Genomic DNA, 19,154 nt, shown 5'->3' with positions numbered 1-19,154 from the left:
TCGTTAAAAAAAAATTCGTTTTTTGTAAATATTTTTCGAACTGAGGGTGGTCAAACGAAAATTGTGGGTGGTCAAAAGTGGTCCTACGATTTTGAATGGATTTGGATGAAAAAATCTATAAATTTTTCACTCCTTTAGTAGAAAATCGATTTTTTTGTTTTTGTCGTTATTACAATCTTTGGATGGTGGAGGGAACGTTTTTTCGTTAAAAAAAAATTTGTTTTTTCTAAATATTTTTCGAACGGAGGGTGGTCTAACGTTTTTTGTTAATATTCCCAGGTGGTCCTACGATTCTCCAACGATTGAGCACAAAAACACCCCAGAATTTGTAGTAATTCATTAGAATCGAGCCTTTTTTGTTTTTCGTTAAAAAAAAAATTGTTTTTTCTAAATATTTTTCGAACGAAGGGTGGTCAAACGATTTTTGTGAATATTTTGGGGTGGTCCTACGATTCGCTAACAATTGACATCAAAAACACCCCAGAATTCCTGCTGCTTATATAAAAATTCATTTTTCATTTTTTTTCGTTAAAAAAAAATTCGTTTTTTGTAAATATTTTTCGAACTGAGGGTGGTCAAACGAAAATTGTGGGTGGTCAAAAGTGGTCCTACGATTTTGAATGGATTTGGATGAAAAAATCTATAAATTTTTCACTCCTTTAGTAGAAAATCGATTTTTTTGTTTTTGTCGTTATTACAATCTTTGGATGGTGGAGGGAACGTTTTTTCGTTAAAAAAAAATTTGTTTTTTCTAAATATTTTTCGAACGGAGGGTGGTCTAACGTTTTTTGTTAATATTCCCAGGTGGTCCTACGATTCTCCAACGATTGAGCACAAAAACACCCCAGAATTTGTAGTAATTCATTAGAATCGAGCCTTTTTTGTTTTTCGTTAAAAAAAAATTGTTTTTTCTAAATATTTTTCGAACGAAGGGTGGTCAAACGATTTTTGTGAATATTTTGGGGTGGTCCTACGATTCGCTAACAATTGACATCAAAAACACCCCAGAATTCCTGCTGCTTATATAAAAATTCATTTTTCATTTTTTTTCGTTAAAAAAAAATTCGTTTTTTGTAAATATTTTTCGAACTGAGGGTGGTCAAACGAAAATTGTGGGTGGTCAAAAGTGGTCCTACGATTTTGAATGGATTTGGATGAAAAAATCTATAAATTTTTCACTCCTTTAGTAGAAAATCGATTTTTTTGTTTTTGTCGTTATTACAATCTTTGGATGGTGGAGGGAACGTTTTTTCGTTAAAAAAAAATTTGTTTTTTCTAAATATTTTTCGAACGGAGGGTGGTCTAACGTTTTTTGTTAATATTCCCAGGTGGTCCTACGATTCTCCAACGATTGAGCACAAAAACACCCCAGAATTTGTAGTAATTCATTAGAATCGAGCCTTTTTTGTTTTTCGTTAAAAAAAAATTGTTTTTTCTAAATATTTTTCGAACGAAGGGTGGTCAAACGATTTTTGTGAATATTTTGGGGTGGTCCTACGATTCGCTAACAATTGACATCAAAAACACCCCAGAATTCCTGCTGCTTATATAAAAATTCATTTTTCATTTTTTTTCGTTAAAAAAAAATTCGTTTTTTGTAAATATTTTTCGAACTGAGGGTGGTCAAACGAAAATTGTGGGTGGTCAAAAGTGGTCCTACGATTTTGAATGGATTTGGATGAAAAAATCTATAAATTTTTCACTCCTTTAGTAGAAAATCGATTTTTTTGTTTTTGTCGTTATTACAATCTTTGGATGGTGGAGGGAACGTTTTTTCGTTAAAAAAAAATTTGTTTTTTCTAAATATTTTTCGAACGGAGGGTGGTCTAACGTTTTTTGTTAATATTCCCAGGTGGTCCTACGATTCTCCAACGATTGAGCACAAAAACACCCCAGAATTTGTAGTAATTCATTAGAATCGAGCCTTTTTTGTTTTTCGTTAAAAAAAAAAATTGTTTTTTCTAAATATTTTTCGAACGAAGGGTGGTCAAACGATTTTTGTGAATATTTTGGGGTGGTCCTACGATTCGCTAACAATTGACATCAAAAACACCCCAGAATTCCTGCTGCTTATATAAAAATTCATTTTTCATTTTTTTTCGTTAAAAAAAAATTCGTTTTTTGTAAATATTTTTCGAACTGAGGGTGGTCAAACGAAAATTGTGGGTGGTCAAAAGTGGTCCTACGATTTTGAATGGATTTGGATGAAAAAATCTATAAATTTTTCACTCCTTTAGTAGAAAATCGATTTTTTTGTTTTTGTCGTTATTACAATCTTTGGATGGTGGAGGGAACGTTTTTTCGTTAAAAAAAAATTTGTTTTTTCTAAATATTTTTCGAACGGAGGGTGGTCTAACGTTTTTTGTTAATATTCCCAGGTGGTCCTACGATTCTCCAACGATTGAGCACAAAAACACCCCAGAATTTGTAGTAATTCATTAGAATCGAGCCTTTTTTGTTTTTCGTTAAAAAAAAAAATTGTTTTTTCTAAATATTTTTCGAACGAAGGGTGGTCAAACGATTTTTGTGAATATTTTGGGGTGGTCCTACGATTCGCTAACAATTGACATCAAAAACACCCCAGAATTCCTGCTGCTTATATAAAAATTCATTTTTCATTTTTTTTCGTTAAAAAAAAATTCGTTTTTTGTAAATATTTTTCGAACTGAGGGTGGTCAAACGAAAATTGTGGGTGGTCAAAAGTGGTCCTACGATTTTGAATGGATTTGGATGAAAAAATCTATAAATTTTTCACTCCTTTAGTAGAAAATCGATTTTTTTGTTTTTGTCGTTATTACAATCTTTGGATGGTGGAGGGAACGTTTTTTCGTTAAAAAAAAATTTGTTTTTTCTAAATATTTTTCGAACGGAGGGTGGTCTAACGTTTTTTGTTAATATTCCCAGGTGGTCCTACGATTCTCCAACGATTGAGCACAAAAACACCCCAGAATTTGTAGTAATTCATTAGAATCGAGCCTTTTTTGTTTTTCGTTAAAAAAAAAAATTGTTTTTTCTAAATATTTTTCGAACGAAGGGTGGTCAAACGATTTTTGTGAATATTTTGGGGTGGTCCTACGATTCGCTAACAATTGACATCAAAAACACCCCAGAATTCCTGCTGCTTATATAAAAATTCATTTTTCATTTTTTTTCGTTAAAAAAAAATTCGTTTTTTGTAAATATTTTTCGAACTGAGGGTGGTCAAACGAAAATTGTGGGTGGTCAAAAGTGGTCCTACGATTTTGAATGGATTTGGATGAAAAAATCTATAAATTTTTCACTCCTTTAGTAGAAAATCGATTTTTTTGTTTTTGTCGTTATTACAATCTTTGGATGGTGGAGGGAACGTTTTTTCGTTAAAAAAAAATTTGTTTTTTCTAAATATTTTTCGAACGGAGGGTGGTCTAACGTTTTTTGTTAATATTCCCAGGTGGTCCTACGATTCTCCAACGATTGAGCACAAAAACACCCCAGAATTTGTAGTAATTCATTAGAATCCAGCCTTTTTTGTTTTTCGTTAAAAAAAAAATTGTTTTTTCTAAATATTTTTCGAACGAAGGGTGGTCAAACGAAAATTGTGAGTGGTCAAAAGTGGTCCTACGATTTAGAATCGATTGAGCTCACAATTAAATTAAATTTCGTTCATGGGGGTGCTACCATGTTATTTTCCCTATGGTGGTTATGGTGGAGGCTACGAGAAATAAAATTTTGAATTGTGAATATTTTCCGAACGGAGGGTGGTCAAACGAAAATTGAGGGTGGTCAAAAGTGGTCCTACGATGGTCAAACGATTAAGCTCACAAAGAACGTAAAATTCGGTCATGGGGGTGCCATCTTCACAAACCTTATAAAGCATATAATAATATATATAAATATATCTACAACAAAATGATTACGCCATTCAAGTCACTATGTCACTCATTTTTATGATAGACAGGTAACAAAGTCATGTGAGCTAAACATTAAAAACATCACTATATTTATAATATTATGTATATTATTCGAATACAGGATGTTTTAATTTAAAGTGCAATCAATCAATGATTACATAAATACTTGCTTGCATTATGTTAAATTATAAAACTATTTCTTAGGTTTGAGAAGAAATCGTTAATTAATTCTTTATTTATGAAAAATAATCAAGATTTGAACATTCTTATCTGAGGGAAAATGACTCGCAAAGTAAATATCGTGAAAAAACTACTTTTCGACGCCATTTTTCCAATATGTCGGTGCAAGTGAAAATTCAAAAAGTGCATCTCAAAATCTATGAAATCACTCATTTTCGAAACTCCCGCTCCTTTTTTTCTAAACAAATGATTAAAAGTATACCAGATAGAAATTATCAACTAAATTTACAAATCTGGTTACTCTTGAATGGAAACTAAAAAATCACCTACAATTAATTTTAATTTTTTTGTTCAAGTTGATTAAAATATTTATTTTATTTGGTTTATTTACAAAACGGTTAAGCCGTTTATTTCATATTATTTATCAGCTTAAACACAGAGTCAGCTAATAACTTTATTCAGGTATAATAATAAAATGCTTTCTTTGATTAAGTTTTTAACTTGATATATGAATTAAATCATTAATTTTGTGGTATTAAGTTTGAATTATTGATATGTCATGATTTCTTAAAAAAGTTTAAGGAGATGCATTTTTTGATTAAAAAAGTTTCCAAAAACCACAAAAAATTCCTAGGTCATCGGGCTTTTTATTATTATTTTATCGTTCAAAGTTGGCTGAAAAAAATGATGAATCATATAGGTTATCCTTTTAAATTGGATATTTCTATATCAAAAAATCTAGAGAGTGTGATAAAAAACTATCTAAAATATTAAGACAATCTTGTAGTTTATAATAATAACATAAAAATATAAGGTTGTCGATGATATAAAAACAAAATTTTAATTTAATTATGAGTTCATCGAAGATTCATCATTTGATGAATAGAGACGAGTATAGTAAGAATATTGATGATTGAAGAGCGATATCTATATTATCAAATTTATAAGCATCACTTATATTATTAAAATCACACTCAATATTTGTTATATTTTTGTAGTTGCGTGGTATTGTAAAGCATTTATATGCTTGCTATTTATATACCGTGCAATAAACCAAAATTTTTTTACAAAACTGTAGGTTTACAATCACCTTAATTTTCAAATACACGATCCAATTATCTTTCATACCACAAGTGCACTCCAAATTTTTAATTTGGAGTGCACTTGTGGTATGAATGCTTGATTCATGAGCATGTAGTTTTATTCTTAGTTACATACAAATACTGAGATTGTAAATTACAGATAAACATTATTCTTAGAAGGAAACTATTTCCTTGTATCTAACTAAACATATCACTATTTTCAAGATATACGATGACGTTTTCCGTTTGAAAATATATTCAAATAATAAATTAATTTCATAAACAACATCATTTGTCAAATAATAATAACTAAAAATTACTATATTAGCCGACCGTTAACGCCTATATTAATATTATTATCACTTGCATAAAAATTACATTAAATTAACCTGGATATAAAATCTATTAATAATGCATATGTCTTATTTTTACAGTTATTTAATACGCTATTTTATTTACAGCAGGATATCCAAAGGTGATTAACACATGCGTAAAATTATATATTACTTTAAATTACATCAAGACAAAAATATCCCTTCTAGTTGGAACTATATTCCTTACTGCACGAATGTTTGCTGGTTGGGAGTTAAAACCAAAAAAAAACTGCAACAGACACCAATTACCTAGGAAACTAAAATATTTTCAATCGATTGAGATTGTCATGAATTTAGAGAAAATGAAAAATCTTTTTATAATTGCCAATTTGTATTTTTTATCAAAATTTAAAGTTTTATTATTTCAAAAAATTGAGTTGTGAAAGTTAGCAGAAGTTAAAGATAACAGAGATAATTTACAGTAAGTGCAATGGAATTTTTATGTTATGTCATATAATAAATATCCTGATCAAGCCAAACGTAATGTACTCACATATTCGGTTGACTACTAAATCAAAAGTACGTCTTTCTTAAACTAATATTACAATTATTTCATACAGTAAAAACTAAAAGCAGCTAGAAAATTAAATTCTTTAAAGAATCAAACAAGTATTTGACTTCCAAAATAATTACATTAAATTTTCCGAAAAATATCTTAAATAACTAAAAAAAAGTAAGCGCTGCAGTTATAATGTACCACGGTACGAAAGGAATATAGTTCCTACCGAGTGTCCACGACTCGGTAGGAACTATATTCCGATTCCGTCTCTCGATTTTCTTTTCAATATTTTTAAGTTGAAAAACTGTTGAATAAAAAGGCTTCAAAAACATAGAATTGAACAAATTGAATATTTTACAAGAGTTTTACAAAAACTTCAAAAACAAATTATTCAATTTAAAACTGCTCGATAAAAATATGTAAAAATGTAATTAAAAGTTTTAAATATTTCTGTCTATAGCTTGAACACATTTGACCATAAACAGGGCAGTAAATTTCAATAATATATATTAAGTAGAAGAAATGTTTAAATATAAAAATAAATTTCAATATTAATTTCATTACTTTTGTTAATTATGAACAGAATAAAATCATAAATTTGATTCAAGTAAAATAATATTACACCTTGAGTGTTAAGTGGATACTACAACGTGGGAAAAAACGTAAGTATTTCTCAATAGTTGGATAAGTTTGTCACCATATAATTGGTTAATATTTTGAAATTTATATAAGTTCGACGTTGATACCTATTTTATCAATGTTTCAAGCACTAATATTATAATAATTGATATCCGGTCTAATTTACGCATACAGTCAAATTTTTTAGATCTTGGCATTCATATCAAAACTCTCAATGCACACGATTTTTTTGGGCTTGGTAGGTATCTATGTATCTAATGTAACGGACTCCTTAAGCAGATTTTCATGCACTTAGCACGGCAGTGGTGTTACACACTCATAACTGATATTTCCATATATTCTAAACTAATTTTCACCATCACGTGTAAACAGGTGGTGCTTACAAAGCAAGGTTTCAAACAAAAGTTGTTGATTTTTTATAAGGAACATTTTTACATTTAAACATATGTTTTACATCTAACGGTTGACAAGATGTGTCCTATGGACAAAGATCCCATTGATCTACGTTGCTCACTTACAAAATCAACCTCACGTTTTACGTCCTGAGTACGCTTTAAAAATTTTAGCTTGATATTTATCTTTTAGTTTTTGAGTTATCGCGAAGACAGACAGACAGTTTGGCAGGCGGCAGACGGACAGCCGAAAATAGGCTCTTTAGGTGATTTTATGAAAACCTATACCAAAATTATATTCGTAGCCACAATATATTTTAGGATTACAAACTTGGGGCTATAGTTAGTATACATTGATATATTTCATATATACATGGTATAAAATCATCGATGGTGGAAGCGCAGATAATGTATTTTAACAAAACAAGTATTAGAGAGACTAATTTAATTCAGTTAAAAATATTATCCTTCTTACAATGTTCGATCAGTACTATTATTTTGAAAAAATAAAATTAAAAAAAAAAGTTTATAAATGAGTGTCATAGCAGAACGACCGTATTATATATAATATTGATAGTAGTATACTCACACATTTACTTAAAATAAGTAAATTAAATTTATTTATTTCTTAAAAGAATTTTATACATATTTTTTTTAAAGTTACTCACAGATTTATAATAAATTAAAAAAAAAAAATACATGTATTATAGGTATTATTTACTTGAAGTCAACATTTTTAAAGATAAGATAATAATTACCTTTTTATAATATACACATAAATAAACAGGATGATTTTTATAAAAGTTTCCAGTCTATTTCGAGCTTATTTTTAGGGTGGATCAAAGAATAATATTTATTTTTATTTACGTCATCATAGTCTAATAGCGCCATTAAAACAGCAACATATATTTGATAAATTTCCTACACCTCGATTTTGGGCACCTGGTTTTATGTATTTTCAGGTTCACAAGTTCCGGCAATCACAAAATTTATACAAACAAATCTTTAAGATAATAATTTGTTTTATAGATTCATTTTTTTATCGAAAAGTAGGTTAGGATAGGTTAGGTCAGAGTGGCTATTCTGAAGTGGGACACACTACTTCTCCCTGAACCATTTGGAACTGTTTAAGCACAGCAGGAGAGCTTTGACGTCGTCGGACTTTAGGTCGTAGAGTTAGTCAAAGAGAGGGTGGCTCAAGTGAGTCCATCTTCTCATGGCAAGAGCTGGAAAGTGGAAGTAGATGAGACATTGTCTCTTCCTTCTCACTACTGTGACAGCTCCTGCAGTAGTCGTGATACACTGCCAGGCCCAGGTGTTCAGCATGCCTGCCGCCCAACCAGTGTCTTGTAATAGCCGCAACAACTTTGCTAATAGAGGCCTTTGGAAGTGATATAAGATCTTCAGAACGCCTAAGATTGTATTCAGACCATATATGTCTTGTAGTACCACAAGTACGTTCCTCCCTCCATCTAAGATTGGCCTTTTATAAGATATCCTCTTTGAGGAGCAACTTACAGAATCGAAAAGTAAGAAACTTTTATTACTTATTATTGTTGTTCACATTTAACTCGAATAGCCTAATTGGTAGGGCGCTTGACATGAATCCAAGAAGTCCGGGTTCGAGTCCTGGTTCGAGTGTATTTTTTTCAATTCTCTTTAATTAAGAAACTTTTGTTCTCAAAATTGTTTTTTTAAACTATTCTTATGGTTTTAGTCTTAAAAAATGTAAAATCAAGTTATCAAAAAATATTTTTTAGCAAAAGCTACTTTTTGCGGCTTGATTTTGCAGTTTGACTTTGAAGAAGACCCCATATAAAAAAAACCAACCCCGTATTAGCATTCCTCTTAAAAATGAACCGATACACGTGTTCGTGTTTTATGATTTTCCAATCCGTTTCCGAAATTTAAGTGTGGTACCTTCTTTTTTAAAATCATCCTGTATTATGTTTATAATATACATACTTACTTAAGTAATATTGAAATGCACTTATTTTCAACTATAAGTCAAGTTGTTTTTACTCATAACAGACTTAACTTAGTCAGTAAGTTAAGTAAGTATTCATATACTTATAAGTTTGTCTTTCATTTAAGTATACATATTAATGTACCTATTACTTACAGGTATTCATAATTATATTGACAGTGGGAAGTATTGATTTATTGAATAAACAATAAATTAGATTAATTAATGTTCGTTCTATAGGCAAACTAAAATATTTAAAAATCATATAAATTTAACATAGATATTATTTATAATGCTGTATGTCTGATCAATTATTTTTTTTGAAAGGTATTCGCGTAGAATTGCTTGATGTAAAAAAAAAAAAAAAATTACAATAATAAATTAATAATTTAAAGAAACCCCTGACACAAAATCAAGTATAATCCATTTATCTGTGAAATCGTAGCTCCTATACGGGTGAACCAATTATTTTGACCGAAAGTATTCTTAACTATATTTCAAGAACTCGCACTGGAAACACAGCTAAGATCATTATCGAACAATCTAACTTGCAAACAAAATTGGTCCGTAGCTTTACAATACCACGCAAATACAAAAATATATAATATATTGTGTGCAAGTGCTGCTTATAAATTGGATAATATAGATATCGCTCTTCATTCATCAATACTCTAACTATAGTCGTTTCTGTTCATCAAATGATAGATCTTCGATGAACTCATAATTAAATTAAAATTTTGTGTTTTATATCATCGGCAACCTTATATTTTTATGGTATTATTATAAACTACAAGATTGTCTAAATATTTTAAATAGTCTTTTATCACACTCTTTAGATTTTTTGATATAGAAATATCGAATTGAAAAGGATAACCTATATGATTCATTATTTTTACAGCCAACTTAGAACGATAAAATAATAATAAAAAGCCCGATGACCTAAGAATTTTTGTAATTTTTGTAAACTTTGTTAATCAAAAAATATATTTATAAAATTTTATTGAAATCTCTAGTATTATTCAATCCTTGCATATCTCCTTAAACTAAGATACAATAAATTTGTTAATCATTTTATCATATTGCTAATCAATCATTTAGTCTGAAAAACATATAAATATCAATTTTTAAAACTTCTATCGTTGTCATTTTTATTGAAATAAGTAGCCAAAACTATAATAAACAAGTGAAAACAAACAATTGACTGAGTTAATTGTTGAAATACCATGTATAGACAGCTTTGATGACGCAATCGTTTGTTTTTTGACGTCACGTAAATAAGAAAGATTTCCACTAAATAGCCACACACACATAACTGATATTCCCATATTAATACATACTACAAAATTTTCACTTAATTAGCGCCCTCGTGGATAAACAGTGATGTTTACAAGAAAATATTTCAAACAAAAATTGTTTACTTTTTCATAAGGAATATTTTTTACATTTAAACATTTGTTCTATCTCTAACGGTTTACAAGATGGGTCCTACGGGCCTAAGACCCAATTGACCTATGTTGCTCATTTACGAACTCCACGTCACTTTTTACGTCTTAAGCACACTATAATTTCAGTTTGATATCTCTTTTCGTTTTTGAGTAATCGTGATGACAGACGGACAGACGACAGACTACAGACGACATACGACAGACGACAGACATACGGAAATGGACTAATTAGGTGATTTTATGAACACCTAAACCAAAATTTTTTAATTTTTTTCGTAGCATCAATATTTTTAAGCGTTACAAACTTGGGACTAAACTTAATATACTATGTATATTTCATATACATGGTATAAAAATTAAATAAAGATTAAAAAAAGTTTAGAGTTAACTATTTTTTACTTGAAATGATTTTTATTCTTGAGTACCAAAGCGGATGATGATTTAATTTATCCAAATCAATAATTATGAATAATAATAATCGTAATTTATTTTATAAATATTTAAAAAACTTAACTCAACATACTAATAATATATTACACATTAATAAAAAAGTTAAAATGTAACAAAATACATAACTTTGTGCTGCAGAGCAAAAAAAAAAAAACAACAACACCACTGAACACAGAAAAACTAAACAAAACTAAATAAATAGTTGCAGTCGCAGTCGTAGTGCCCTCAACTTCTGAATTTGACGTTGTCATTCAAAATATTTATAATATATTTTATTATATATAAAAATGAAAATAATATTTTCTTCTTCGTTTTTAACATAATATATACAGTGTGTCCTCCCTCACCTGTGAATACCCTAATTTGAAACAATTATATTGGTGTCTGTCTATAAAAACTCTAATTTGAACCAATTATACTGGACATAGTTCATAACTCAGACACTAAGATGATAGATTAGCTGTGAAATTTTTTATATTTTTTCGGCTACAGAACCCTAAACTCGCATTTAAAACTTATCTAAGAACCTCTGTATTAAATTTTCTTTTTCCTTAAAGCCTTTTCTACACTGAGCCAATTTGGAAGATCATCGCCTATTGTTAGTTTTTTCGGATACGGAACCTTAAATTCGCTTTTAAAACATAGTTAAGAACACTCTCCATTGAAAAACTTGTCCAACAAAACGTTTAGGCACTACGAAGTCACAGGCAGGCAGACACACACACATAGCGGCCAAACTTATAACACCCCTTTTTTTTAGTACAAAGGTTAAAAATGTCATATTTAGCCCGTATTTATTTGGAAATTTGGGATTCTAAAAAACAAAAAATAAAAAAAATTTATAGTTTCGTGTGTGATTCAGCTATAAAGGTGTAATTGGCTCGAATATTTGAAAATAATACCAGCCTTCTTTTTACCTTAAAGAGGTGTCCATTTACATGAAATCATTTTTAAATAAAAATGTCATGACCCAACATTTAAAATACATTAAAAAATGTATTGATATCATATTCCGTTCTGTTTTTATTTCAATTTCAAAATGTATAATTCTTATCGGATCAGCCTTTATATAATTTTCATATAATCTTTTCAGCGTTTCCGAATTAGGGTAAAAAAAATGCCACTTTTTAATTTCAGTTTAGGATCGTTTTGAATCCAATTTAATTTCAAAAAAAATTAAGAAATTAACTATAATAATATTAACAAAAGAATTTTTGATACTAAATCCACTTTAAAACATCAAAAAGATTTGAAAAAAAAAAATCAAAAATTCATGCAGATGGATGAATAAATTTGTTTTTTTTTTTTTAATCTTCCTACTGTAAAAGTTTATTTTTTGGAAATAGGGCTTTTTATCTTGTGAAGCCTGAGTTTCATTTCGGAAATAAGTAAGTTGAAAACTGAAAAATAGGAACGGATCCAGGGCGGGCACAAAGTTAGCAGTGATATGCAAGTCTAAGAAAGTATTATATTTCAAACTAGCAATTCATCATTCGTTGCAATTTTTTTTTTTTAATTTTTTCAAATTTTCCTTGTTTTTTATTCTTTAAGCTTCAATATCTGATTAAATTTAACTGATTCAATGCTATCCAACATATAATAAAACAAGTGAAAACAAACAATTGACTGAGTTAATTCTTGAAATACCATGCATAGTCAGTGTTGATTTCTTTATCACATTACACATACAAACATGTGACATATACATAACTGATAATCAAGTATAGTACATATTATAAAAATTCCGCCTAATTGGCACCCTCACGGGTAAACAGTGATGTTAACGAAAAAATGTTTCAAACAAAAGTTGTTTATTTTTTTATAAAGAACATTTTTTACATTTAAACTTTTGTTCTATCTCTAACGGTTTACAAGATGGGTCCTACGGACCCAAGACCCAATTGACCTATGATGCTCCTTTACGAATTCGACCTCACTTTTTACGTCCTGAGTACGCTGTCAGCTCGATATCTTTTTTCGTTTTTGAGTTATCGTGTCCACAGACGGACGGACAACCGGAAATGGACTAATTAGGTGATTTTATGAACACCTATGACAAAATTTTTTTCCTAGCATTATTATTTTTACAAACTTGGGACTAAACTTAATATACTATGTATTTCATATATACATGGTATAATTAGTTTAGTTTATTACGTTCAATATAAGTGTTTTAAATGAAGACATTTTGATATGGATGGACATCCTGTATTGTGTACATACAGTAGTAAAAAGTTTTTACAATTTTTATATTATATGTATAATATAATACTTTATTTGTGACATTAAATGCTGTGAAACTTGTCACAATCTAAAGGAAAAACTATATGCTAACATAAAATATTTGTTTATGTACAGTTTTTTGTTTGATTATTATATTATTTTTTAATTATTTTTATGTGGTAAAAATATTAATTAGTAATATTTGAAATTAATTATATAATTACCACCTTGCAAAATTAATTGTATAACTTAAAAAAAAAAAATTTCTTTCAAAATCAATAAATTTTTAATAGAAAAGATACATTTATTAAAAAATAATCAATATTCATAGACAATTTTTTTCGAAAAATAAAAAAATTAATATTTTAAATAAACAAGGCTCCACATTTCTTTATAATCGGTTTAAAAAAATCATTAAAAATTGATTTACTATTGATTTATTTATCAACCTGAATGGTAAATGTTGAAATGTTTCAAAATAATTAATAAATAATGAATTATTAATTTTTTTAAATAAATAAAAATATATAAATATCAATATTTTAGCCTTCGCATTAACATTTTACGCCTTATGTAAGTTTAAAGATAAAATCAATGGGGGGGGGGGGGTATGGTACAAGTCAAAAGTTTTATTCAATGCTGTTAAGTCTTACAAACTTGGCGTATGCAATTTTTAAAAAACAACATGATTTACGGGATCTGGGTTAGTCGTTTCAGGTATACATAGCACATGCAGTAATAAAAATCATCGCAGTGATCAGTGACTTGAAAAAACAATTTTTTTAAATATTCAATGCTTAATTGTGAAACTAATTATGTTTTATTGTGATTTTACAAACTCTAAATATGTTATGAATTTTTTAGTACAGTTTCCAATAAAAAGTGAAACACCAAATTAAATGAAAAACGACTGAAAATTAAAAATCACTGTGCAACGTGACTCTAAGCAGCATATCTACACAATTATTCCAGAATCATGATCGGAAATCCACTAAGCAATATTCTGTGGGTATGGAAAAATATTTTATTCGCTCATGAGTTTGAAATCAATATCATTTCCATTGTTAAAATGATAGAAGCGCTTGTTTATTTGTTTGAAAATTGGCATATTTAGACTTATTTCTACTTCAAGCGCAAAGTCCTAATTTTTTTTAATCATTAAAAAATCATCAATTTTTCTAAATTAAATAAATATAATTTAAAAATGCAGATTTGGTATATTTATAGGTATGTATACCTACTTTAAAATTGTAGCCCGAGCTACATTTTGCTTCTTAAAAAAACTTAGGAAAAATATTAAAAAAAAGCGTAAAAAAATTTAGTTAATAAAAAAAAAGTAATTAAATAAATACTGTTTAAAGTATGAATTGAATACATGGACATAAATATTATATGAAGCCGGCCGGTTTCTACACTTATATTTTATCCATGAAGTCACATGAAGAAATACGCTGTTTAAATTAAATCACGGATTATACAATAAATATATGAAATATTTAGAAAAATTGCACTTTTCCCCTTTCCATAATCTTCGAAATAGGGATACGGATTGTTTTACTCAGGCAAAGGTAGACAAATAATCAGTTTTCAATTTTAAAAAATAATGTAAAATAGTTCATACTGCATTGAGATTATCAGAAAACCCTAGTTAGACAGACGGCCATAAGTTGTATCTCGTTCACTCTTTTTACAGAAATCTTTAATTTATCCTCTACAATGATTTTCATAAATGACGCAGTGAAATACCAAAAATGAATAAAATTTGCATTTGTTATATTTTTAATATCTTTGTAAATAAGATCTGATGTGTTAAACTTTCATTGAAATCCATTGAGTAGTTTTTGCGTGATAAACAAAGTTGCTTTCACATTTATAATAATTTACCATGAACTATTATCATTTATTCATTCTCGTTGAGAAATTAAAACAAGAATGTGCTTTAAAATTTAATTAATAAATAGATGTTTTAAAAAGTTCTTATTGATGGTGACAAATATTAATTTATTTTTTTTAAATAAAATTAATAATTAAAAAAATATAAAAATTAAATTTAAAATAAAAATATTCATGTTACCGTGAGATAATTAATTAATCGATAAGTACTATAAAATTTTGATGAATAAAGTTTCTTTAATGAATATTTAGGTACAAAATTAACTATTTATTGAAAAATATAAAAAAATTAAATTCCCATAAAATAAGAATATAACAAAATCAAGGGAATAAAAAAACTATTTAAAAATTTTTTTTAATTTTAAATCGAGAGAGTTCAATTAAAAAAATTAAATTTTTTAAAGATTTTAAAATTGTTTGATTTTGGGAATTTCCAATCCCAAAATTGAATTTCTCTCAATACCTTTTCTTAATAGACTACAAATTTTTACTTATATTTTTATCATCTGTATCCACAAATTTATCAAAAATTTACCTATACTAATTTTAGTCCCAAGTTTGGAACGATTAGAATTATTGATGATACAAACAAAATTATGGTAGAGTACGTTTCCGATTGTCTGACCGTCCGTCATCATGATAACTCAAATACAAAAAGAGATATCAAGCTGAAATTTTTAAACTCTGCTCAGATTGTAAAAAGTAAGTTTGAGTTTGTACCTAAATGAGAACATAGTTCGATTGGGTCTTGGGCCAGTGGGACTCATCTTGTAAAGCGTTACCCGACTAGAAATTTTCACGTGCTCCCACTTGGGACCCAGCTTGGTTGCCCAATTGGGACCCCAAATTGGGCTGTAACGCAGAAACTTATTTGGGACCCGATGGGGCGATCCCCATTGGTTCCCGATTGGGCAGTCCCTATAGGTTCCCGATGTGCAAGCCCTATGGGTTCCCAATCGAATAATCCCGGTCTGTTCCCGCTTAATTTACCTTATTGTAAATCATTTGCCCCTTGTTAATTAATACAATCATGATGTAGCCTATAGCTGCAAATTAAAAATAAACTGGAAATTACCAAGCAAATTTTTTTATTTATAAATTTATAAAAATACAATAGATCCAGTCAATAGAATGATCATTTTTTTAAACGAAGAAGACGACGGCCATCCCAATCTCGAGCACCTTGTATCACTGCTGTCATTGCCTTCAAAATTTCTTTATCGTCTAGTGGGTTTTCGGGACTGGAAGCTAGTTTTTTAATAAAGACATCTATAATAATTTTTTAAAAAAATTAATAATGAAAGAACTATTTTTTTTAATAATTACAATATAACTTGTGATCGAAATTTTTACCTTGTATACTTGAATAAAAACTAGTGCGTTTCACATCTTCTGATCCGTAAACGTCAAGTTCACATTTTACATAACCTCAATTTCCAAACTCCAATTGACATTTAAAATTACTCTTAAAATGTTCGTTACACATATGTCAAAGTAATAAAATTCAATTAAACGTAAATGCACTTAAAAAATTTTATGATATAGTATGATGCTGAATTTTTATAAATTAAAATACCAAAAAAAAACTATAAAAAAATCACTTATTTTCGATTCAAACTCGACCGTGTGTCTCGATGTGTTTTTATTATGACAAATAAAAAACTTCTCGTAGCGCCATCTGGTGAAATGTTTTAAATAAATAAAACGCGGAAAATTCAAAAATGAACAACTGATATTTTTGATGCAAATAGAAGGAAAATAGGAATAACAGAATAATATTAAGAGAAAAAAATAGATTATGTAAAAAGTTTATAAAAAGTACGTAAAAGTAAGAGTTAAAAGTGAAGTAAAGCGTTTTGAATTAAAACTTTTTTAGGGAAATTATTTTTTTTCTAAATTTATAACTATTTACTTACTATAAAAAAACAACTTAAACAAAAAAAATTAATTGAAAAATTATGATTTTTTTTTAATAAAGTAGGAAATTTTTTAAATCAATTAACTGTACTAAGATTAAGAACATATATATTTGCTTTATTCAAAGCAATCAAATTTTTCAAAATCCGGTAAAAATAGAGTAAAGATTATTTAATTTTTACATCGGGCTATCCCAACGTGTTCCCAACCAGGTCCCACTAAAACAATTAAACCGTTGTGTTTATCATTTAATTTAATTTGGGCTTTCCCAATAAGTTACCAAATAGGCCCCAGTTGGGAAAAACTATTTAAAATCGCTTATTTTTACATTGGGCTATCCCAAAAGGTTCCCAATTGGATCCCAATTGGAATAGACCTATTTTAATTTAATTTGGGCTTTCCCAATAAGTAACCAAATAGGCCCCAGTTGGGAAAAACTATTATAAAATCGCCAATTTTTACATTGGGCTATCCCAAAAGGTTCCCAATTGGATCCCAATTGGGATAGACCTATTTTAATTTAATTTGGGCTTTCCCAATAAGTAACCAAATAGGCCCCAGTTGGGAAAACTATTATAAAATCGCCAATTTTTACATTGGGCTATCCCAAAAGGTTCCCAATCGGATCCCAATTGGGATAGACCTATTGGGCCATGCCCCAACAAATCCCAAGCGGGCCCCAATATAAGTACTGGGACAATTTCTAGTCGGGTAGAGATAGAGCAAAATTTAAAATTAGTAAAAAAATTATTTATAAAAAAATAAACAACTTTTGTTTTAAACATTTTTTCGTAAATACCATTGTTTTTTACCCGTGGAGGTGTAAATTAGGACGAAACTTTGGTGTCTATTTTCTCCAAAATTATCAAAGATAGGAAGATGAAAATTTGCAGATAGCTTCAACGAGTGTTCTTGTTTAGGATTCTCGAAACGAAAAAGATTCTAGAAATTATTTAAAGCAAAACGGCCGTCTTAATAATAGTAATTTTTCAACTATTTTAATTTATTAAAAATAATGCAATCACTGACTTTAAACACTTTCTATACAGGGTATTTCAATAATTAACTAAATCAATTGTTTATTTTCAGTTGTTATTCAGATTTTTTAAATTTAAAGTAATGCTGTCTTTAAAAAATAATAATTACAGGTAATAATCACCCAATGTCAGGTGTTTCGTTAGCGTGAGGGACTAATTAAAGCCGGTTACTAAAATATGCACGTTTACCTTCTGAATGTTTCAAAAAATAAATTTTTAACAAAATTTAAAAATTTTAAATAATTTTTTCAAAAATTTTTATGGAATTAAATTAATTTATTTATTTAAAAAAAAAAAATTTAATTAATTGAATCAAAAATATATTTAATGGGCACCGGCATTAGCAAAATTGGCGAATATCCACTGATTAATTTATTATATAAAAGTAAATTAAATACTAAATAATTAATTAATTTAATATTCAAATAAACAATCTAAAATTTTAGATTACCAGAAAAACATTTTACAGGTAGTATTGGTATAAATGGCGCCAAAATAATATACAACAATCACTTTGGGCAAACAGCGCCGATGCAGAATTTGTAAAAAAAAGTTTAGTGGAAAAATTTAAAAAAAAAAACTTACATTTCATTCGTTTTGGGCAATCCTGTTTTCGGCGTGGCATTTTGACAACGGCTGGAATCCCAGGTGACGAATATGACGGGGGTAAAGGTGGTGGACGCTGTGGCGTCGTTAGACGTCGTCGAAATTGTCGCAGAATTTTGAAAAAATCAAAATCACAGTTTTAATTTTAATTACGCTTTTTTACGGTTCTAAAATTTAAAAAAAAATAAATATTTTTCTCGTATACCACTTTTCCCTAATTTAATTCAGTCAGATTGTTGCATTCGAAAATCATAGTATCGAAAATTCGAAAAGATTATTTATTTATTTGTTTTAAAATTTAATTTAACGAAACACAATCAAAACAATAAATATAATAAAACCAGGAAAATACATTTTCATTTAACACACGTAAATTTATTTTTGTAAACATTGTTGTTGATTTCGTTTTAAAAATTTTTATTAAGAAATAAACAGCAAAAAAAATTAACTAAAACACAAATTCACAACAAAAAAAAACTTTTTTAAAAAGAAAATATTTAATTATTCGCTTATCACTTTTATTTCGTAATCTTTATCACAAACCCAATATTATTGTCACGT

General features: G+C 28.4%; 1 protein-coding gene across 1 annotated transcript in view; it reads right to left on the bottom strand.

The window, feature by feature from the left end:
- LOC123296436 (protein tiptop) overlaps nt 1-18,825 on the bottom strand; it is a 360,365-nt gene extending 341,540 nt beyond the window's left edge. The window contains exon 1 of the mRNA XM_044877911.1: nt 18,573-18,825. Coding sequence (XP_044733846.1) covers nt 18,573-18,612 — 40 coding nt within the window. The 5' untranslated portion in view covers nt 18,613-18,825. The remainder of the gene's footprint in view (nt 1-18,572) is intronic.
- Between the last annotated feature and the right edge of the window lie 329 nt (nt 18,826-19,154).

The sequence above is a fragment of the Chrysoperla carnea genome, chromosome 3 (genome assembly GCF_905475395.1).
Source record: "Chrysoperla carnea chromosome 3, inChrCarn1.1, whole genome shotgun sequence".
Taxonomy (NCBI): Eukaryota; Metazoa; Arthropoda; class Insecta; order Neuroptera; family Chrysopidae; genus Chrysoperla; species Chrysoperla carnea.
Note: the sequence above shows the minus strand (reverse complement) of the source record. Positions and strands in the feature narration are given on the sequence as shown.